Source organism: Mobula birostris, chromosome 32 (assembly GCF_030028105.1).
Source record: "Mobula birostris isolate sMobBir1 chromosome 32, sMobBir1.hap1, whole genome shotgun sequence".
NCBI classification, from domain to species: domain Eukaryota; kingdom Metazoa; phylum Chordata; class Chondrichthyes; order Myliobatiformes; family Myliobatidae; genus Mobula; species Mobula birostris.
In genome coordinates this window covers 13,770,670-13,794,843 of record NC_092401.1, presented here as the reverse complement: position 1 = coordinate 13,794,843, position 24,174 = coordinate 13,770,670, and the positions used below count along the sequence as shown (strand labels likewise).

General features: G+C 40.7%; 1 protein-coding gene across 3 annotated transcripts in view; it reads right to left on the bottom strand.

Moving 5' to 3' along the window:
• The window catches only part of LOC140191299 (cAMP-dependent protein kinase catalytic subunit alpha-like), a 221,446-nt gene that overhangs the window by 61,349 nt on the left and 135,923 nt on the right, over nucleotides 1–24,174 (bottom strand). For all 3 annotated transcript variants that reach the window (XM_072248576.1, XM_072248575.1, XM_072248577.1), the window contains exon 2: nucleotides 6,437–6,498. In XM_072248576.1, the coding sequence (XP_072104677.1) occupies nucleotides 6,437–6,498 (62 nt within the window). The remainder of the gene's footprint in view (nucleotides 1–6,436; nucleotides 6,499–24,174) is intronic.

Below are 24,174 nucleotides of genomic sequence, written 5' to 3'. Positions count from 1 at the left end.
TTGTTTTTTTTCCACACAGAGTGATGAGTGCGTGGAATGGGATGCTAACGACGGTGGTGGAGGGGGATATGATAGGGTCCTTTAAGAGACTCCTAGATAGGTACATGGAGCTTAGAAAAATAGAGGGCTGTGGGTAACCCTAGGTAATTTCGAAAGTAAGTACCTGTTCGGCACAGCGTTTTGGGCCAAAGGGCCTGCATTGTGCTGTAGGTTTTCTATGTTCTACGTTTCTGATTCTGCTTAAATTCGTTAGTATATTACTTTAACATACTTTACTACTTTGTCTTTCTTGGATCAGTCTAATCAACATAACAAGAAAGCAGGCTCCTAGAGATGTATTCAATAATATTTTAATTGGCTCTCTACATCAAGTCCACATTCCCACCCAAATGGATAGCTCTTGATTCCCTTAGGTCCAAAAATTCATCAACCTAGGCCTTTACTCTTCATAAATCCACAGGTTCTGGAATAGAAAATTCAGAATGGTAACTTTCATCTCAGTCCGAAGTAGCTGAACATCCTTCCTGAACCAACCCCTGCCCCTAGCTTTAGATGGTTCACTAGGAGGACACAGATACTCAGCATTCAACATGTCAGTCTCTTTCAGAATTTTATTTTGCTTCTTACAAGTGAAATTTGGAGCCAACCCTCATTATAGATTTCAATTTATTAAATGCACCTTTGCCAAGGCAAGTTTATCCCCCAGTATGGAAACTATGAAGAAGAAGAAGAAGAAGAAAGCCCTTAACTCCGAGTGGAGTCATCAGGACGCCATCATGACGACGTTTTTTTAGCAGGCTTTGTTATTTTTATGAGGCTGAGTTGCTAGCTCGACACTCAACGCAGCCTGGATGGAAAGCGTGCAAGGGAGTCGGCTGGATTCGTACCCGAGAGCCTTCGCTCCGAGTTCTGGCGCTGATGCCACTACGCCACCAGCCGGTTTAGTATGATAACCTTTATTGTCGCCAAACAATTGATACTAGAACGTAGAATTATCACAGCAATATTTGATTCTGCACTTCCCGCTCCCTGGATTACAAATATTAAATATTAAAAATAGTGAAAATTAGTAAATATTAAAAATTTAAATTATAAATCATAAATAGAAAATAGAAAAATGGAAAGTGAGGTAGTGCAAAAAAACAGAGAGGCAGGTCCGGATATTTGGAGGGTACGGACCAGATCTGGGTCAGGATCCGTTCAGCAGTCTTAACACAGTTGGAAAGAAGCTGTTCCCAAATCTGGCCGTACGAGTCTTCAAGCTCCTAAGCCTTCTCCTGGAGGGAAGAGGGACGAAAGGTGTGTTGGCTGGGTGGGTCGTGTCCTTGATTATCCTGGCAACACTGCTCCGACAGCGTGCAGTGTAAAGTGGGTCCAAGGACGGAAGATTAGTTGTGTGATGTGCTGCACCGCGTTCACGATCTTCTGCAGCTTCTTTCGGTCTTGGATAGGACAACTTCCATACCAGGTTGTGATACACCCTAGAAGAATGCTTTCTATGGTGCATCTATAAAAATTAGTGAGGGTTTTAAGGGACAGGCCAAATTTCTTTAGCTTTCTCAGGAAGTAAAGGCGCTGGTGGGCCTTCTTGGCAGTGAACTCTGCTTGGTTGGACCAAGTCAGGTCATTTGTGATATTGACCCCAGGGAACTTAAAGCTTTTGACCTGTTCCACTTGCGCACCACTGATGTAAATTGGGTCGTGCGGTCCGCTACTCCTTCTGAAGTCAACAACCAATTCCTTCATCTTGCTGATGTTGAGGGATAGGTTATTGTCTTTGCACCATGCCACCAGGTTCTTAATTTCCCCTCTGTACTCAAATTCATCATTACCCGAGATACGGCCTACAGTTGTTGTGTCATCAGCAAATACATATATTGAGTTCGATGGAAACTTGGCTACATAATCATGGATGTACAGTGAGTACAGCAAGGGGCTGAGTACACAGCCTTGTGGGGCACCGGTGCTCAAAGTGATTGTAGAGGAGAGCTTGTCCCCTATTTTTACAGCCTGGGTCCTGTCTGTGAGGAAGTTGAAGATCCAGCTGCAGATCTGAGTGCTAAGGCCCAGGTTCCGGAGCTTAGGAATCAGTTTATTTGGAATGATGGTATTAAAGGCAGAGCCGTAGTCAACAAAAAGGAGCCTTATATATGCGTCTTTATTTTCCAGGTGTTCTAAGGAGGAATGTAGGGCCAGAGAGATGGCATCTGCCGTTGACCTGTTACTTCGGTAGGCGAATTGCAAAGCGTTGAGGTTGACTGGTAGGCTGTGGTTGATGTGTGCCATAACCAATCTCACGAAGCGCTTCATAGCAATTGGTCAGAGCCACAGATTGATAGTCATTCAGGCATGCCACCTTGCTCTTCTTCGGCACTGGGATTATCGTTGCCTTCTTAAAACACGAGGGGATCTTAGACTGAAGCAAGGAGCAGTTGAAGATGTCAGCAAACACTCCAGCTAGCTCACTTGCACAGGCCCGGAGAACCCGTCCTGGGACGCCATCTGGGCCCGTCGCCTTCCTTGGATTTATCTTCAGGAAGGCCCTTCTAACATCCTCCTCGGTGACGATGAATCTCGAGCCACCAGGTCCAGTTCATCTGGAGGGAGCAGGATGCTCTTCTGTTCGAATACCCTAGACTAGATTGTAAACTAAAGGAACCTCCAGAACTGATCCTCGTGGAATGCTCATCTTATATCAAACTACAAAGTTGAAAATGGTCTCTTTGTTTTTTCACTCTTGTATGTTCTACTTTTGCTCATATGTTACTCCCAATCTTTAAATACTTAATTTGCATTTCATTTCAGCAAATCTCTTTCAAAGATCTGGACACATTATATCCACTGTTTTCCCCTTTCTAACCTACAGGTTATATCTGCTAGAACCATATTGGATTTCTCAAACATTGGCTGACCTTTCATAATAACATGTTGATTCTGCCAGATTATATTTGATTCTCAATGTTCTGTCACCAGGCCTTAGGAGATTGTGGATTCTTCCCAATAACTAATACAAGAATGGCTAGCTTCTCCTTCATTCCCTTTGTGTTCTTGAAAAGATGTGCAATAATTGCTTCCTGTTTGGAAAGCAGCAATCATCCTGAAGCTATCTCTCTGGATTACAGGACACAGGTCGTGCAGGGATTTTTTAAAAACCTTTTATTTCCCTTAATTTTTTTTCAGCAATTTCTCTTTTTTAATTATTAGTTTTTTCTTCACCCTCATTTGACTTCTAGCTTTCCACGATTCTTATTATATTTTTTGTATCTTCTACTGTGACAATAGGTCCAAACTATTTGGTTAATATCTCATCCAGAATGCTAAAATTTATTGGTTAGTGATTAGCAATGTTCCATCAACCTCCATGTTCAGTCAAAGATGAGATATTATGTTAATAGTCTACAGTAATTATTTATTAATAATCTTAGGTGTTCTCACAATGTTGGGAAGAACTTGATCTTTCTCATTTTCGAAAGAATATATTGTTGCTCAAACATGGGGAAGCACCATATATATATCATTCTGTAGTAATTTCCTGTTTGGCATGCTGAACTGAAATAATTAAACGGCACCATCCTTTTTCAAAGAAACAAACAGGTTAAAGATATCAGTATCTATGGGAAGATTGAAAATGCAATTACCCACTTTTATGCAAAACCCAGTAAAAAGCAGATGCATGACCCATTAGTTGGTATAAATATTAAATATTCCTATTAGTATATATGAAATATGCATAGGTCTGCTTGGACTTTTCATCCACTTCCTTGTACCATAATCCCTCTGTCAATTGGAGACAGATTATACGTTCATTTTATAATGCTAACAGGAAATCTGGTGTTTTAAGTAGTGGAGTGGACATTAGTGACTGTCTTATTTACTGAAACACAACTCACTGCTGCAAAACAATGATCCTCAAAAAGACCTCATCAATGTGACAAACACATCACCAAAGCAACTCTACACATAGCCACTAAATATATAATGCAGTGCAGTGATGATTAGTGTAAGATTTCTGAAATAGCTAATGTAGTTTTTCAGCAGGCAATGGAAACTATCAAACAATAACGCACAGCATACTAAAACACTATCTTGGATGTGTGTTTAATTATTGCATGGTCCAGAATCTGGAGTGTGAACTTTGATCTTTACTGCAATCCCACTGCAGTCTAAATGCATTAGTAATGCAGCAAGTATTGTGAACAGTGTATCACATCACTGATTAAATACTGTGTCATTTACCAAAACTGTACAAAGAAGCAGGAAAATCAAATGAGCAAAAATTGGGCAGGCTCCTCTCGCCAATTAATTTATAGTGTTCCTACTATTTTATTCTGTTGGTTAGTCTTATTAACAAAATATTAGTAGATCTTTGAGAATGCACTTATCTAATATGCAGTCTGGAGTCAGCCGTTAATCTGATTTGTGTGCACTTTAAGCCTATTGCTTTTATGCTGCTAGTGGGAATTCAGGTCCTGGGAGTATTATCTGTTTATAATTTTGTCTGATATGCTTGTTTGATAGGTAAGTTTTAGGAATGTAATCATATTTTTGCAGCAACATCTGACATATAAACTGTAATGAACCTACATTATTTCCTCTTAGAAAAAAAATCTGCTTGGGCTGTTTAAAAGATTTATACTGGTGATTAGACCCAGCAGGTCGGGCAGCATTACTGGAGAGGGAAATACCTGTAGTACTAACGTTTTAGGTCGATGAGCTATTGAACCAGAATTGTTTTAAGAGAGATGGGGGAGGGGCATGATAAGGTGGAGAACAAAGAGGAAGTGGATGAAGTACTGAGAGTGGGTGGTGAAGGCTTATTTGGGGCAGTTTCTGACTAGAGAAGAGGAAACAGATTAAAAAATGAAATTTGGGGACTTTTAAGATATGGAACACAGCAGAATAGAGGAAAATGCAGGGAAAGTCCAGATCATGCAATGTCATTGCAAAGATGGAAAAAGAACACCTGAAATTGGCAGAAACTGAAAAGCAAAATACTGGAGATTCTATAAATCTGAAACAAAGACAAAAAATAATTGAAACACTCCGCAGCATGAAGCCTGCTAAGTCTGATGGGCAGCTCTTGGAAGATAGGACCATTGGCATATGAACCTCCCAGGAAATCCTGTCTGTTCAAGAGTGTGCTATCAAGAAACAGCATTACTTACAGGGGAAACCTTGAAGTTGAAGTATCCTTACCTTGAAGTTGGGGGAGGGGTTCACACGCCATAAGGTACATGCAGTGATTGAGAGAGTGCTGCATTGTCAGAGGCTCTATATTTTGATGAGATGTCAAGCTTTGTTTTATGCCTTCTCAAGAAAGCATAAAAACCTAGACGCACAACTTGCAGAACAAGGGAGGCTCCCTCCTGGTGTTTCAGCTAATAATTATTTCACAATGAAATCATAAAGAAAATTACTTGGGCATGTACATTACTGCTGTGCATAAATTGGCTGCCAAATGTCCCTATTATACAATGGAGTTGTTTGGAGGTCATGAAAACTCAATGTAAATCCAAGCATTTCTCTTTTACGAAGGGACACAGTCTTATCCCAATGACTTTCAACATCAAAGAAAATGACCATCATCACTGAAGTATTGTAAATAACCAAGCAGCAGGAAGCACTTAATTATCCCTTCACTACTTAGGCCAAATACATTGGATGGAATACCAAGATTGCAGTGCCCTTTCAGAGAGGCACCCAGTGGTAAAATGCTCTCCCCTATTACACAAAAAGACTTGTACCAATATGTTCTCCTTGACCCAGGCAGTTAAATGAATGAAAAGCCTGGAAGCAGAACAGGGAACCAGAAATCTCCAGGCTGGGGCTATTACCAATTATAATTGATAGCAATGTAACTCTGCTGTGTACATACAGTCCCAAGACCAGCTGCAGAAGGAGGAGGGTTGGGCATAGGGCTGGTAACTGCATCCTGTAAAAAACCCAGAGGGACAGAAATGCCAACAGAAGCTCCAAAGACCACATTCCTGGGAGAGGAAGGATCTTCACTTAGAAGACACCAAGATGGGATACACCTGGGGATAATTTGGAAGACTGACCCGGGACAGAGGACTCTGGCGAGCTGCTGTTGGCAGCCTTTGCCCAGTAAGGGTGATGGGGCTTAAAAACGACAGCGATGTGGATACCTTCCTTGGATACAGGTGAACCTGTGGCAAGAGCCTTCTGACTTACGTTAGGATAATTGCCCGAGAATAACAACAGTATCTAACAAGCAGCCAGAGAAGTTGAGAATTGTACTTGGTGCCATGAATCACGTATAAATATTGCCTCCATCTCCCAACTTTATTCTGCATTACAACAGAAAATGTATTACTCCAATTTAATTTGCTGCTCTGTGACTCAGTGAATAAATGGCTTATTGTGAAGTACATGACCTGTCCATGATAATCTCTCTTGAAATAGATCTGTGACTTACCTGTGCCGGGGACTCCCATTTCTGTAAGAATTCCTCTCTTGCTTTTTCTAAGTAATCTTTCACTGCAATAAAAGAACAAAAATAATTCACTTTGCTCAAATGTCATAGCTAGCAGCCTTCAGGATCAATAATTAATAAATCACAATGATAATTTACAAGAATTGTCTGAATATTTTTTAAGAATCCACACAGTTTCAATCACTATTTTGTTTGACTGTATTCATGGGTATTCATGTATGGCTGAATAACAATTAAATGTGAACTAATGAACTAAATCCCATGAATGACTTTTAACAGTCAATGTAGATTACTGTTGTTGGGTCACAAAAAGTGATCGAACGTAGTATAATTTCAATGCACTGGCATTACCAAGTGATAATAAAAAAATTCCCAGAGTGTGCTGTAGCAGTGATTAAAGCAACAGATTTGAATGCAAATAAGCCAGCCTATCCTTTGTGCCATTCTGGAACACAGCCAATTACAGAGAAGTGTGAGAACCTGCAGAATTGAAGAGTACTTGATCAATTCCACTGAGAAACCAGTCATGACCTGATTTTAGAACAGATTAAAATAACTGCACCAAACCATGCAATGCAGTTCACACTCAGGGAGAAAAAAATACTGACTAATCCAACACCAAAGGTAAGAGCCTTCAAGATTCAAGAACATTACCACAAGCTGTGTAGTTTTTTGAAATAATCTTATTTACTTCTACAAAAAGAATTCCCAGAACTCTTCACTCAGAAGTAAAATCATGAAAAACACCAAATCGTACAAACAGACCTTTAGTAATATCAAAGACAAAGTCAAAGTAAATTGATTATCAAAGTACATATATGTTACCATATACTACTTTGAGACTCACTTTCTTGCAGGCATTTACAGGAAAATAAACTACAGTAGAATTTATGAAAAACTATACAAACCAAAGACTGACAAACAACTAAAGTGCAAAAGAAGACAATTATGCAAATAAGAAAATAAATAATACTGAATTGCAGAGTCCTGGAAAGAGCCCTTGAATTTCACTGAAGCTATGGATTGAGGATGTGCACTAAAGGTAAAATCCATACTACAGCCACTCTTGAATTGATCAGCCAGAGGTTCACCATCCAGGGCAAGGGGTCACCTTGTGGCTTATATGGACATCAATCCTCCCTACCAACTCACCACCATATAGAAGAAGCAGACTTCCAGCATCTATATGAATAGAATCATGAAACCAACATGAAAGGTGGTAAAAACGGAAAGCACTAGTGTTTAAAATATACGATGAATTACACAATAAGTATAATTTCTTCGTATTGTTGTTGATGAATGGTCTTCATCAGTAATTTACCAGTGATTATCATGAGCAATTCTATTTCATTTTTGTGATGAAGAAAGCACTTTGGTTGAACATTTACATTTAACTTGCAGAAAAATATTGCAGAACAGTAGGGATTCACAGTAAAGATAAAAATAGTTACCTAATGTCTGTATTCATGCAAATATGGAGATTATATGCATGGAGATGAAAATCAATGTAACAATTGTTAAGATGCTTTCTTTCATCATAATGAAAGACCATTTCAGTTCTGGGGAGACTTTATGGTGAGTGTGTTCCCAGTGCCCACTATGAGTGAAGGAATAATCATCTCTTATTAAGGGTACAAAGGATTAGCCACATACATAAAATTGCAATGTACATTGACTGCCCTACCTCCATTGCCCAGAAGTTTCCATTTCAGTTTGAACATTCATGATTGACATATGAATGTAATAAGGAACTCTTATAACAGAAGTTAGAAAGCCTAAAGTTAGACCTTAACATACTATTCAGGTAGTGAGGGAATCCATGTCATGGCATCTCACATCTTATCTGCAGAACCTATTACACCTAGAACAACTGGGTTACTGTAATGACACCCACAACTCAAGGTCTATTGGTCATCAAACGGGTGTCATTTCCAATGCTGTTCCATTCCTTTTTCCTTCAGTAATATTCAGGGACTTGGAAATTAGCGCCAGCAGTGCTTACCCACCAGTGAACCTTGGATGTATCAGTTCAAAAAAAAGTACCCCAGATGTACACAAGATTCAATCTTTCCTTTTCCTTGCCTTGGATCACTTTACTTCTGCAGTTGCCTCCCAGGAACAAGTATAAATCACAATTGTTCAAAAGCTTGGGAACTCACCTCTAAATTTTGAATTATCCCATGTCATCATTGAGGTTAAGTATTCCTCAACTGAACCAGTCTAGAATCCAGTGATTCTTGAAAGATCACTACTAATGCCTCCACAATCTCTTCAGCTATCTCTTTCAGAACCCTGGGGTGTAGACCATCTGGTCCAGATGACTTATCTACCTTTAGAACTTTGAGCTTCACAAGCACCTTCTGCTTAGTATAGCAACTACACTCACTTTGACCCCGACATTCTTGAATTTCTAGTATGCTGTTGCTGTCTTCCACAGTGAATACTGATGTAAAGTAGTTATTCATTTCATCTACATTTCTTTGTTCCCCTTTAGTACCTCTCCAGCATCATTTTCCAGCAGTCCAGTGTTCATTTTTGCCTCTCTTTTACTCTTTATATGTCTGAGAAAACTTCTGGCTACCTTCAAAGTTCAGAGTAAGTTTATTATCGAAGTACATGTATGTCACCATATACTATACTGTGATTCATTTTCTTGCAGGTAATCACAGAATAAACAAATACAATAGAATCAATGAAAAACTACAATGAAAAATGAAAGCTGACCTTCACTTTCAATTTTCCTCTCCTTGATTTTTTTTCCTACCTTCTGCTGGTTTTAAAAAGTGTTCCAATCCTCTAGTTTTCCCCTAATTTGTGCTATACTATGCCCTCTCTTCTGCTTTTATACTGCCAATGACTTCTCTGGTTGGCTATGGTTGCTTCATCTTCCTTTTAGAATGCTGCTTCTTTTTTGGGAGGAACCAATCCTGCATCTTCTGAATTCCCAGAGACTGTAGCCATTACTCCTCTACAGTCATCAATGTTAGCATCTCATTCAAATCAACTTTGGCCAGCTTCTCTCTCTTCCCTCTGAAGTTCCTTTTACTCAACTGTAACACCAGTACATCCAATTTTATCTTCTCCTGCTTAACTGCAGGGTGAATTTGATCATATTCTGATCTCTGCCTCCTGAGGGATACTTCACCTTAGGCTCGCTAACTAAATATGGTTCATTACATAACACCCAATCCAAAATTCTCTCTCCCTTAGTGGGGTCAACTATAGCTGCTGTAAAAAAGCCATCTCATATGCATGCTATGAATTCATTGTCTTGGAATCCAGCACCAGCCTGTTTTTCTCAATCTACCTGCATATTGTCTTGGCGTGTGGCCAAGTGGTTAAGGTATCGGTCTAGTGATCTGAAGGTCACTAGTTCAAGCCTCAGCTGAGGCGGCGTGTTGTGTTCCTGATGAAGGCACTTAACCACACATTGCTCTGCGACGACACCATTGCCAAGCTGTATCGGCCTTAGTGCCCTTCCCTTGGACAACATCGGTGGCGTGGAGAGGAGAGACTTGCAGCATGGGCAACTGTCGGTCTTCCATACAACCTTGCCCAGGCCTGCGCCCTGGAAATCTTCCAAAGGTGCAAGTCCATGGTCTCACGAGACTAACGGGTGCCTATTACTATTACCTGCATATTGAAATCCCCTATGTTACCATCATAACATCTTCCCTTTTCTATGTCTTTTCCATCCCTGTTGTGATTTGTACCTCACACCCTGGCTACTGTTTGGAGGCCTGCATGCAAATCCCAGCAGGGTCTTTAATCCTTGCAGTTTATCTCTATCCAAAAAAATTCTACATCTTCTGACCCTATGTCATTTCTTCATAAACATTTGATTTCATTTTTTACTGACAGAGTCATCCCACTCCCTCTGCCTACCTGCCTGTCTTTTTAATATGATGTGTATCCTTGGATGTGAAGCTCCCAACTGTGATCTTCTTTCAACCATGACTCAATGATGTCCACGATGCCAACTCCTGTGTTACAAAATCATCTACCTTATTTCGCACACTGCATGCATTCAAATATAACATCTTCAGTCCTGTATTCAGTACCCCTCTTTTCACAGCTGTGTTGCCTGAAGTTCAATTCTTATCCTTTTCTAAACATTTCGTCTTATTCTTTACTCTGGAGAATCTAATAACCTCTCCTCAATCTCTTTCCCTTTTATTTATTGAAACTTCTTAGCTTAAAGTTCTTTCTTTCTCTCCTTCTTTCTTTATCTAGTGATACAACCCTTCTGACCTTTCAAGCCGCACGGCCCCAGCAACTCCTGACAACCCCGATTTAACCCTAATCTAACCCAATTAACCTACGTAGAATGTCTTTGGACTATTGGAAGAAACTGGAGCGTCTGGGGGAAAACCCATGCATCCCACGTACAGGCTCCTTCCAAAGGATGCCAGAATTGAACTCCAAACTCCAATGCCCTGAACTGTAATAGTGCCAAGTTAACCACTACGCTACTGTGGCACATTTCTTCCGCACAAATTTCTGAGCCACACATTTAGCTCTCTGATTTGGTTAACCCTTTGCTGATTTGAACACGTCTCAGGAAACAAGTCAAAGACTATTACCCTTGTGGTCCTGATTTTAGTTTCCACTCATCTACGCAGTACGGATAACTTACATAAATAAATTAACCTACCAACCTACACATTTTGAGATGTGGGAGGCAATCAGAGCACAGAGGGGAAACAGACATATCATAGGGAGAACGTGGAAGCTCCACACAGACAACACCTGAAGTCAGGATTGAACCCACGTCACTGGTGCTGTCAGGCTGTGGCCTTACTAGCTGTGCTGCCCATTTAATGGAAAAGCAAAAATGCTGCAGATACCAGAAACCTGAAATAAAACTCAGGAGGTCAGGAAAGACTGATGAGAAAGGTACCATCATAAAAATCATTAACCTCAAAGGCTACTGCAGTTTCTCCTGCTACTGATGCTGTCTGAACTGCTATTTTGAGCACTCAGTGATTCATTTGTTTAACGGTAGAGGTGTATGCCATGAAGGGGCTGACTCATCTGAAGAATGATTAAAACAGCAGGAGAAGTGTGCCCAGGCTGTTGTCCATATAGCCTGAAATATTAAGCAGCCACCACTGAGATGACCATATAGAAATGGAAGAATGTTGAGACAAAAAAACATGAACACATGCTGTAGATTCTTACAACAGTAGATATTTGGATCTAATACATGGTTACACACTAGAAAAAAAGTCGTGTCAGATAATGAGCACTTCTATAATTTCAGGAATATCTTTCACAGACTCGTGCTATTGTAGTCACTTGGTGGAGCTGATTCTTTCAGATATGGCTAAGACAATTTATCCAGTAACAAAAGTGTTTGTTGCAGTAGTAGGTTACCCATGATTAGGGTGTAATGTTATGTCAGGATGGTGAGCAAGGTGTGCCTGTGATGATGTTGCAAGTACATTTTTCATTGCATATGTGCATACATGTACCGCTGGATATGACGACAAACTCAACTTTGACTTTGGAGGGGAAACCTACAGGTTGTAGTCTTCCCTTAATCCTCTTGGAAGTAGAGATCATGGATTTTATAAACGTGGTCTGCATACCCTAGGTGAGTAATAGCAATGTATTTTGTAGACAGCACACTCTGCAGTTACTGTGTGCTATTGCTGGAGGGTATGATTGTTTAGGATGGTGAATATGGTGTCAATCAAGTGGGCTGCTTTGTCTTGGATGATGTTGAGCTTCTTTGTGTGTTGTCACAGCTGCCATTACAGAACAAATACAGAATATTCTATTATGTTCCTGATGTGTCCTATAAACAGTAGAAAGGTTCCGAGGCTTCTGGAGATAAGTTGCTCACCACAGGATACCCAGCCTCTGACCTGCTGTGGTTGCAGTATTGATATGGATGGTGGTGTTGAATGGTAAAGTTAGTTGGATAGAATCTGTGAGAGATGGTCACTGATCAGCATTTGTGCCGTGAATATTACCACTTTACAGCCCTTGTCAGAATGTTTTTGAAATCTTACTGCATTCAGTTTCGTGCTCTAAAGAACTGAGAACAGGATTAAACTGTGTATGATTATAATTAAACACCTCATTTCTGAACCTCATGATGTAAAAAAATATAATTGCTGAAGCAGCTAAAGATGCTTGGGTCCAAGACTCCATTCTGAGCAACTCCACCAGCAATATCCTGAAGCTGAGCAGATTCATTTTCCACAACCACAAGCATCTTTCTTTGTGACCAGAAGGAGTTTAACCATGGAAACATTTTCCCTTTTCTGCCCATTGGCCTCAGTCTAACCAGTGGACTTTGATGCCACACTCAGTAATATACTGCCCCTTGTTTAGGGCAGTACCTCTCACCTCACGTCTGGAATTCAATTTTATTTCTATTTATTTATTTATTTGGAGATATAGTGTGGAACAGATCCTCCTGGCCCAACAAATTGCACCGCCCAGCAACCCACCTATTTAATCCTAGCCTAATCACAGGACAATTTACAATGAGCAATTAACCTACTAACTGGTCTTTGAACTGTGGCAGGAAACCCACTGGAAGAACGTACAAAGTTTCCTACAAAGGACACTGGAATTGAACTCTGAATCTGATGCCCTGGGCTGTAATAACTTCGTACTAACCACTACACTACAATGGTGTCTTTAGTTCCAATTTGGAATGCCTGCCTGCAATGAAGTCTAGACCGTGATCCTGGCAAAACCTAAAGTGAACATCAATAAGCAGGTTATTAGTCTTAAGTGTACCTTGATTACACTGTTGACATTTTCCAACAGTATGCTGGTGATTAGCCTGATTAGATTCTGCTTGTACTTTTGCACAGAGGACAGACCTGACTAACTTATCACATTGCCAAGGCAATGTCAGTGTTCTGCCTGTAATAACCCAGCAAGACTAGAGGCATGGCTTACTCTGGATCGAAAGGCACCTTTCGGTTATAAAACCAAAATACTGACTGGTACCGCAGCCTTTGCTGTTGCAAAGTTCTTAGCTGCTGCTTTACTATTACATGGAAAGCATCACATTGACTGAAGACAGGCTCTGGTGGTGATAGAAATCTCAGGAGAAAGCCAAGATGGATAAAGCACTCAGTCCCCCTCGGCTGAACATAGTTGCAACTCCGTCACCTTTGACACCAATATGAAGGGCCCTACCATCACAATGTTATGGGGATGTTCCTGGATCTGGCTTCTCCTGTTAGCTGTTTAATTGTCTATCATGGAGACAAGAGATCCTGCAGATGCTGGAAATACTGAGCAACACACATGCACAAAATGCTGGAGGAACTCAGCAGATCAGGCAGCATCAGTGGAGAGAAACAAACAGTTGATATTTCGGGCTGAGATCCTTCATCGGGACTTCCCTCCATAGATGCTACCTGACCTGCGGAGTTCTTCCTGCATTTTGTGTGTGTAATTGCCCACCATCATTCTTGGCTTGATCTGGCGGTAGTGTAGAACTCTGAATTAATGCTGGTTGTGGGAACTCTTGGCTGTGTTTTGCATGGCACTTAGCGCACATAGAAACCTTTGCTGCAGCTTCTGTTATAAGGGTGAGAAGCCAAACAGTCAAAAGACAGCCCTTATCCTTCCATAGCCATCCGTTTAGCGGTGTAGGTATTGAAAGCTGATTGGTTATAGTAATTCCCTCAGAATGACAGAATGGTGTGAGCTTCCAGGTTACACTGTTAATTAAGAGCCAGTTGCTCTTAGATTCAATGACAGTCTATGTCTCAGCCTGGAAAGGGTCCCGACTGTGTGGAAAACATTGTGTGTGGTCCCAGTACCCAAGAAGGGCCGACCGAAAGTCTTGAATGACTATCATCCGGTGGCCCTGACGTCACACATCATGAAGACCTTAGAAAGGCTGGTCCTAGCTCACCTCCAACCCCTGGTCAGATCAGCCCTTGATCCTCTGCAGTTTGCCTACCAGGAGCATACTGGAGTCGATAATGCTGTCATCTACCTGCTGAACAAAGCCTGCTCCCATTTGAATAAGCAGCAGCACTATGAGGATCATGTTTTTTGATTTCTCAAGTGCCTTCTATACCATGCAGCTCTCATTGCTGGGGGGAAAGCTCCATTCAATGCAGGCTGGCACTTCCATTGGATCCTGGATAATGGCATACCACAGTTCGTGCAGCTTCAGAGCTATGTGTCAGACATGGCTATAAGCAGCACTGGTCTCCACAGGGAACTGTATTGGCTCCCTTCTTGTTTACACTGCATATCTCGGCCTTTTGATACAACACTGAGTCATGTCATCTGCAGAAATTATGATGACAATAGCTTGGTGTATAAAAGGAGGATGGGAAGATGAATACAGGGGCTTGCTGGAGGACTTTGGCACACAGTGCAAGCTGAGTCATTTGCAGCTCAACATCACTAAGACAAAGGATATGGTGATGGACTTTAGGAAGGCTCAGCCTGCACTGCTCCCTGTTACTATTGATGGTGAGGACATGGATGTTGTGAGGATCTACAAGTACCTGGGGGTGCACCTGGATGACAGATTTGAATGGAGCATTAACACAGAGATTGCGTACAAGAACAGTCATCACTTCTATGTGGTCGTGTGCTGGGGCAACGGCATAAACACAGATGATGCCAACAGGCTTAATAATCTGATTAGAAAGACTGGCTCTGTTATAGAAGTGAAAATGGACACACTGGAGGCTGTGGAAGAACAAAGGACCCTATGGAAAATCCTGGTAATTCTGGACAATGTTTCTTACCCTCTGCACGCCACCTTGGCTGAACAGAGGAGCACTTTAGTCATAGACTAAGACAACTGTGCTGTTCCAAAGTGCACTATATGAGGTCATTCTTGCCCTTGGTCATTAGGTTCTATAATAAATTAACTTATAGCCAGGGAAGTGATGACCCCTTCCTGTTAGACTGTTTGAGGTAACATTTTTTATTCTTTCTTACTTCTAATATTTGTATATTTGTATATCTGTGCACTTGTAATGCTACTGTGACACCGTAATTTCCTTTGGGATCAATAAAGTATCTATCTATCTGTCTGTCTAATCAGAGTGCTGTGGATCTGTATCCAGAAGTTATGAGTGAATGTGTGCGGCTCTTCAAATCATTCCATGGTACAGCAAATTGCATTTTGAAAACTCAAAATTAGCTTGTGGGGGATTGATGACAAAGCTTTAAAAATGATATGTCTGAATTTCAACCAGCAATGCTAAAATATGCTGCTAGCTAGCACTTGACACCTTTTGGTGTATGTTCAATACCAGAAATGCGTCACTCATGCAAAACATGAATCACTCTAGGAAGCGACTAGCTTATTTTCTAGAGAGAAACAACCAGAAAAAAATATTTCTAGTTGTATTATGCTGGGAAAAAAGGTTTTCCAAAGTTGAATTTCTGGGTTATCATAGCATATCCGCTAATGATATGAAGAAGTTGCCTGAGTAATCTTGAATAACGTGAACAAACATTTTATCATGACTGTAGGAAAAACCTCCAACATCTATTGTTCAGCTGATAATGCTGTTGTCCCCAGTCAGATTATGATTAATTCAAGTCCCATTCTAGAAACTGGGTACATGGCCTAGAAGGTGTAATAGTGAGAGATAGGTAACTTGTCAGATACCTGGATGAGATCAAGTTTCCGAACCTTTGATTCAGTGAGGTGCTACTGCTCTTTATAGAAAAATAGAATCAAATATTTACATTTTGGTGAGTATCGGAGAAAGTGATGAGCATCCACAAAGCAGGCACAATCTTTGAAATACACAGTCAAAACATCCAGCAGAATTAATAATGATTCAGGCCAGGCAACACCTATAATGCCTGGCCTGCTGCGTTTCACCAGCATTTTGTGTGTGTTGCTTGAATTTCCAGCATCTGCAGATTTCCTCGTGTTTGCGTTAGTAATGACTCATTCACTTCCACCACAAGCTTTAGTTTTCAGAGTTGACAAATACCAGAAGATTCAAATTCTTAGGGCCCAAAACTTCAGGAAGCTTTTAGAAAATACCACTACTCAGCCACTGTTACTGAGAAAGGATCTTAAATGGAAGATGCTGTTTCGTCTAACTGAGTAGTTCTCAAGTTAGAGGTATGTGTTTCAGTATTACAGGTCAGCTGTTAGGACCAGGAGGAAATTGTTTTTAACAGGTAGGTTTGTACAAATTTCAGTCTATATGTTAGGTTGCTTTTAAATATCAGTGATTGAGTAACTGGCTGAGACTGATAAACACAAAGAAAATCAGAGGGTCTGGAAATTTGGCAACTATGTGGACTCTACATATCCATGGTTTTATGAATGGAGGAAAGAAGTTCAGGAGGATTTATGGCCCAGAGCTGCATCAATTCTTTGATCTATTCTACCCAGTAGTTAACATTAACTTTCTTCCAACAGCCATTGTTACTACTAGGTTAGAGCCATAACAGATGAGGTAAAATAACAACGACTTCCTTGGTAATTCCCTGGGGTGGCAGGTTAGCGTAGCGGTTAGCCTGACCTGGGTTCAATTCCCGCCACTGTCTGTAAGGAGATTGTATGTTCTCCCCATGACTGCATAGGTTTCCTCCAGGTGCTCTGGTTTCCTCTCACAGTCCAAAGACATACTGCTTGGTAGGTTAACTGGTTATTGTAAATTGTTCTGGGATTAGGGTAGGATTAAATCTGGTGATTGTTGGGCAGTGTGGCTCGAAGGGCTGAAAGAGCCTATTCTGTGTTGTATCCCAATAAATAAATAATACATATCCATTAATTATTAAATAGAAATATCATTTATATAGGACTTTTAAAGTAGGAAGTATCACTGTGTCACACAATTAATCCACACCCCCCTCCACCCCCACGGACATTGCTGTACAACTATGCTGTAGTCATAAGGAGGATTGAATATGCAGGAAAAGGAAGAGAAAGGATTTGTATCTTTCCTCTTTTGCAGGTGGCCTCCTACAGCAGCAGCTTCTGAGCAATGTGCAGTGTGTATTCAGTAAAGCAGCAGGGATCACAGTGATAACTACAGCAAATCACTAGAGAGGTCATTGCACATCTAAAATTAGAACATTTGAACTGAAATCCATCCAAAAGCTTTGACTCAGTAAACAGTTCCCAGTGCACAGCGACAGAAGACATTAAAAATCTACAGATCTCACACCACCCACATGGGAATTAACACAAACCTGGGAAAGCAGCCACCATACTGATTGCAAACAGCATTGTGTTCATTAAGTAGGCCAATAATGTACTTTCAGTGAAAAGCATGTGGATCAGAAATTTTTAAAGCTCCTACATGGTTAAAAAAAAGTTTAAATTTAAAAATGAATTCTTTCCATTATTCATCTCAGAAGTACACATCCAGTCAGACTGTAGAAGTTGGGAGTATCCCAGGAAGCAAGTTCCTCAAATCAGGCAGCGCTGGTGCTTACCCGGAACAATATTTCCAAACAACTACATCCAGGTATATGTGACAATAATAAACCAATTAGTTTATTACTATCACATACACCAAGATATAGTGAAAAGCTTTTGTTTGTATGTCATCTGGACAGATTACTGCATACATCAGTATACTGAGATAGCCAAAAATAGTATTACAGCTAAGATAAGTGCAGTGTAGATAGACAAATAAAGTGCAAAATCCATGACAAGATAGTCTGAGCAATTAAGAGTTCATCTTTATCGTACAAGAGGTACAGTACATTCAAGAGTCATAACAGTGGGATAGAAGCTGTCGTTGAACCTGGCAATACGTGCCTCTGAGGTTTTGTATCTTCTGCCTAATGGAAAAGAGGAGAGAAGAGAGTGACTGGGTGAGAGCTGTCCTTTGATCACGCTGGACTCTTTCCCAAGGCTATGGGAAGTGAGACAATGCAAATGGGTGGATGGTTGGTTTCCTTGATGGGCTCTCTGCAACTTCTTGTTGCCTTGAGTTGAACAGTTGTTGTATCAAGTCATGATGCACTACATAACCGATTTTGTGTTTTGAGTTTTTGGTAAAATACGAAGTGCAACAGCTCGAGCAGGAAAATAGGACGGGAACCAAAAGGGAGAAGGCTCCAAAGAGGATGGGTGATTTTTCAAGATGGAAGGACCTGGGTAGAGTGTCTCAGGATACAGAGCAGTGATTGAAAGGGACATCACTGATGATAGGAATGAATGAAGTAAAGATGCAGAGGGAGATAGCAGTGCGCTCCATGGACCAAAACAAGACCAAGTTTTGAGGTATCCATTGTTCAGGTTTAGGAAAAATCTAGAAAAAAAAAAGGTGAATTAAATTTGAGGGTGGGTATGAACTGGGGTTGTTTATTGTCTGAGCATTCAGTTGAGATTTACAATTTGCTTGTCTATGAAACTGGAAGTTTACAACTGCAAACACTTCAAAGCTCAAAAGCTCAAAGTAATTTTATTATCAAAGTACATACATGTCACCATATACTACCTTGAGGTTCATTTTCTTGCAGGCATTTACAGGAAAATGAAGAAATACAATAGAATTGAATAAAATCCATACATAAATAAAGAGTGACAAACAACTAATATGCAATAGTGCAAATAAACAAAATAATATTGAGTACGAGTTGTAGAGTCCTTGAAAGTAGGTCATTCAGAGTTGAGGTGAGTGAAGTTATCCATACTGGTTCAAGACCCTGATAGTTATAGGGTATTGAACTGTTCCTGAACCTGGTAACGTGGCACCTAGAGCTCCTGTATCTTCTTCCCAATAGCAGCAGAGAAGAGAACAAGGCTTGAATTGTAGGTGTCCTTGATAGTGGATGCTGCTTTCTTGCGCAAGGACAAAGTAATGTTTGGGTCAAATGAAAACTAGATTGGAATACTGAGGTTTGTTGACAAACAGTCACAGGTGATCCACTGAGTGACAGATTCATCTCTATATTTAATTATGGAATACTTCATTCTGTGGTCAACACCACAACATCACTCTAACTGCAGCTTAGTTTGTGCGACTAGATTTTTTTAAACATTGTTGCAAACAGGATTGCACCAATGTTTAAAAAAGAACTGACTATTTCCCTTGAATCCCCTTGGTAAATCTTAATTAGCTCAAGCAAGGTGATTAATGTCATCTTTTGCTCAAGGTAATTTTATTTAAGAATACAGTGCGGAGTAGGCTTTTCTGGCCCTTTGAGCCACGTCACCCTAGCAACCCCTGAAAAACCCTATTAACCCTAACCTAATCATGGGACAATTTACAATGACTAATTAGCCTATCTGGTATGTGTTTGACTGTGGGAGGAAACTGGAGCACCTAGGAAAAACCCACACATTCTACAGGGAGGAGGAGGTACAGACGATGGCGGAATTGAACTCTGAACTCTGGAACGCCCCAAGCTGTAACAGCATCACACTAACAGTAATTCTACTGTGGCGTCTGGTATAATATAGTATATAATTCTCATATCTGCCCATCCCAGGAGCAACATAGCAAGTTCTGCTACTCCATATCCACCTTATCAGCTGACAACTTATTTATTATTTTATTCACAGAAAGAAGCTCACCCTAATATGAATATAATTCTGTCCATCCAATAGTAGGGGTTGTGATTCCCCACCCCACCAACATGTAGTGGATATAAGCCGTTCACAGCTTAATCAGTGATGGATATATGACTTGGATAGGACATGGATCATGTTATTTCATCTTGTACTTTCTTTGATTCCACTTTCCACTGTCAGACCTCTTTTGTTTCCACACTGACAATTCTATTCAACGGGAAGGTGCTGCCATTTATAATGGAGCAATGTTGCTACATTCTGCTCTACAAACATAGTAACATTTATCTTTTATGAAAAAGTAAAGTCTCCAGTGAGATACATAACCGAGCTACAGAGAACAAGATATCCACAAAGTACAGCAAGGAGCAGCAATTAGGGAGATAAATTCTCAATTGATCTTCTTTGCTTTGTTTCAAAGCTTTGCTCCTGAGACAATTCCCGGGAGCAAACCTTAGCCCCATTTTGATGTTTCTACAAGGTGCTTCACTAAATTACTTAGCCCTCCTATTTTCAAACTACAACTATTCATGAAATGGATGGTTCAGCTGTTGTTATAAAGACTCAGCGCACATCACAAGAGGGTTCTGACATAACTGCCAACTAATAGTCTGTAGCATCAGCTCCCTGTAAAGTGAAGAGGTCTATACCACTTACTTGTTAATAACGTGGTCATCAGTGCCTATGTTTTACAAGGAGCTCTCAAGTCCAAATGTTACCACGGCCTTAGTCTAAACCTAAACTAAAGGGCTGAATTTCAGAGAGGAAGCAAGAAAAACTGCCCTTGACATCAAGGGAGCATTTGACCCTGTGTGGCTTCAAGGATGCCTGGTAAAACCAAAGTTAACTGTCATCAAGAGAACATATCTCAAAGGTTGAACACATACCTTATGCAAATAAAAATATTTGTTGTCAGAATTCATAATTACAGAATTGTTATGGCACAGAGGATGCTGTTCACTCCTTTGCCAGGTTCCAGTAGAGCCTATCTACTCACCATTCTGAACATTATTTTCCTTTATTGTCAATCAGATTCTCCTTTAAAAAAAAATGACTGACTGTTCCCATAACTCTGCATGGTAAATTCAAAGTTCACAGAAAATGTATTATTAAAGTACATATATAGACATCCGTTAGTCTCGTGAGACCATGGATTTGCGCCTTGGAAGATTTCCGGGGCGCAGGCCTGGGCAAGGTTGTATGGAAGACTGGCAGTTGCCCATGCTGCAAGTCTCCCCTCTCCACGCCACTGATGTTGTCCAAGGGAAGGGCACTAGGGCCGATACAGCTTGGCACCGGTGTCATCGCAGAGCAATGTGTAGTTAAATGCCTTGCTCAAGGACACAACACGCTGCCTCAGCTGAGGCTCGAACTAGCGACCTTCAGATCACTAGATGAATGCCTTAACCACTTGGCCACGCGCCAAAGTACATATATGTCACCATATACATCACTGAGATTCATTTTCTTGCTGGCATACTCAATAAATCCATAATAGAATAATAACCATAATAGAATCAATGAAAGACAGCACCAACTTGGGTACACATCTATTGTGCAAAAGACAACAAACTATGCAAATATAAAAAATAAATAATAATAATTAATAAGCAATAAATATCAAGAACATGAGATGAAATATCCTTGAAACAAGTCCATTGGTGTAGGAGCTGTTCAGTGATGGTACAAGTAAAGTTAATTGAAGTTATCCTCTTTGGTTCAAGAACCAGATGGTTGAGGAGTAGTAACTGTTCCTGAACCTGAAGGTGTATGTTCTGAAACTACTGTATCTTCTTCCTGATGGCAGCAGCGAGAAGAGAGCATGACTTGGGTAGTGGTGGTTGGGGGGGGGGTGCGGCGGAGGGGGTTGGGTACCTTATGATGATGCTGGGTTTCTGCAACAACACTTCATGTAGACATGCTCAATGGTGGGGAGGGCTTTACCCATGATGGACTTCGCTGTATCTTCGACTTTTGGTAGGATTTTCCATTCAAGGGCATTAGTGTTTCCATAGCAAGCTGTCGCAGCCAGTCAATATATTCTCCATTACACATCTATAGAAGTCTGTCAAAGTTTAAGATTACATGCCAAATTTTTGCAAACTCCTAAGTGCTTTCTTCATCGTTGCACTTACATGCTCCTCCAAAATGATAACGCCAAGGAATTTAAAGTTGCTGACCCTCTCCATCTGTGATCCTCTGATGAGTGGACTCATGGACTTCTGGTTTCCTCCTCCTGAATCGGCTCCTTGATTTTGCTGATATTGAGTAAGAGATTGCTTTGTGTAGCATCACTCAGCCAGATTTTCAATCTTCCTCCTATATGCTGATTTGCCACCATCTTTATTTTGGCCAATGACATTGGTGTCATCAGCAAACCTGAATATGGCATTAGAGCTGTGCTTAGCCACACAGTCATAAGTGAGCAGAGCTGGGAACTACACACAAGGTTTCGTGATGCACCTATGCTGATGGAGATTGTGGAAAAGAATTTCTTGTTGATCCAAACTGAATGTTGTCTGCAAATGAGGAAATTGAGGATTCAATTGCATAGGGAGGTACTGTGACCAAGGTCTTGAAGCTTATTGATCAGTTTTGAAGGGATGATGGTATTGAATACTGAGCTGTAGTGGATAAAGAGCATCCTGATGTACAGTAGCTTAGCTCTCCATGTTCCAGGGTTGAGAGAAGAGCCAATGAGATGACATCTGCTGTGGACCTGTTGTGCTGGTAGGCAAACTGAAGCAGATCCAAGAGTTGATATGTTTCATCACCAAATTCCCAAAACACTTCATCACTGTCCATGAACGTGCTACTGAATGATAGTCACTGAGGCAGATTGCCACATTCTTCTTTGGCACCAGTATCATTGATGCCTGCTTGAAACAGGTGGGTACCTCAGGCTGCCGAAGCGAAGGGTGTTTAGATCTCAGTGAACACTCCAGCCAGTTGATCAGCCCAGGTCATTAGTATTTGGCCAGGTACTCCATCTGGCCAGATACTTTTCATGGATTCACCCGCCTGAAGGCTGCTTGCATGTCGGCTGCAGAGATTGAAATCACACGATAACTGGGGGCTGTGGAAGTTTGTGATGGTCAAAGTGAACATAGAAGGCATTGAGCTCATCTGGAAATGAAGCCCTGTTGTCACCTATGCTGTTTAATTTTATTATGTCATTTGAAATTCTTGGTCATTCCTGGTGTAAAACACTTCCCCAAAAATTTAAATCTGAGCCACCTAATCCAGGTACTGTATTCATGGAAGCTGGAACCTCTCTAATCCAGTCTTGTTGAGGTATATTTCAACTGAATCTCCTCCTCTTTCACTCTAAGCAGAAACCGCCCCCCCCCCCGTTTATTCAGTTCAACACTGTCGATGAAATGCCTATGCCTTTAAACTAACCCTGTAAATCTTTTGTGGATTTTTCACAACCTATCTGAAGTGAGAGGATAAGAATTCGATGTGATACTCTATTTGTGTACAGTTTCAACAAAACTTCCCAGCATTTGTACTTTATGCATTATTTATGAATCTCCAGCTCCCATATGCTTTACTCAGCAGTCTCTCAAAATGCCCTGCCATTTTTAAAGATTGATGTGCATATACTCTCAGGTCCACTTGCTCCTGCACTGTCCTTAGGACTGCATCATTTTGGTTAGATTGTCTCCCAATCTTCTCTCTGTGCAGCACTTCATACTTCCCTACATTAGACTTCAGCTTCCACCTGCTTGCTAATTCTCTTGCAGTCTATGATTGTCTGCTGCTTGCTACACCCTCCAAGCTCTGTGTCATTTGCAAATTTTACCTTGCACGTGACATGCATGTTTCATTAAAAAGGGGTCTGAACATTAATCACCAGGATATGATACTGTTTATCATTATTTCAGATTTCTGCCTTTTAGTCGATTTCCTATGTTGCTTAATTAATTCTGATCATCTCCATTTTGCTAAACAACTTCAAATCAATCTTCAGCAAACATCCTTTTGGAAATTAAGGTATCTATTGAATGGCTTTATCAGCCTTCTCTGATAAACATAGAACATAGAAATCTACAACACATTACAGGCCATTCGGCCTCCAATGTTGTGCTGACCATGTAACAACTATACAAAAAATCAATTACTCAGATTAGTGGAAAATGATTTCCCACTGACAAATACATGCTTGTTTTCCTTTACTAACTCAAATGTTTCTTTATGTCTATTCATTCTTCCCTCAGTA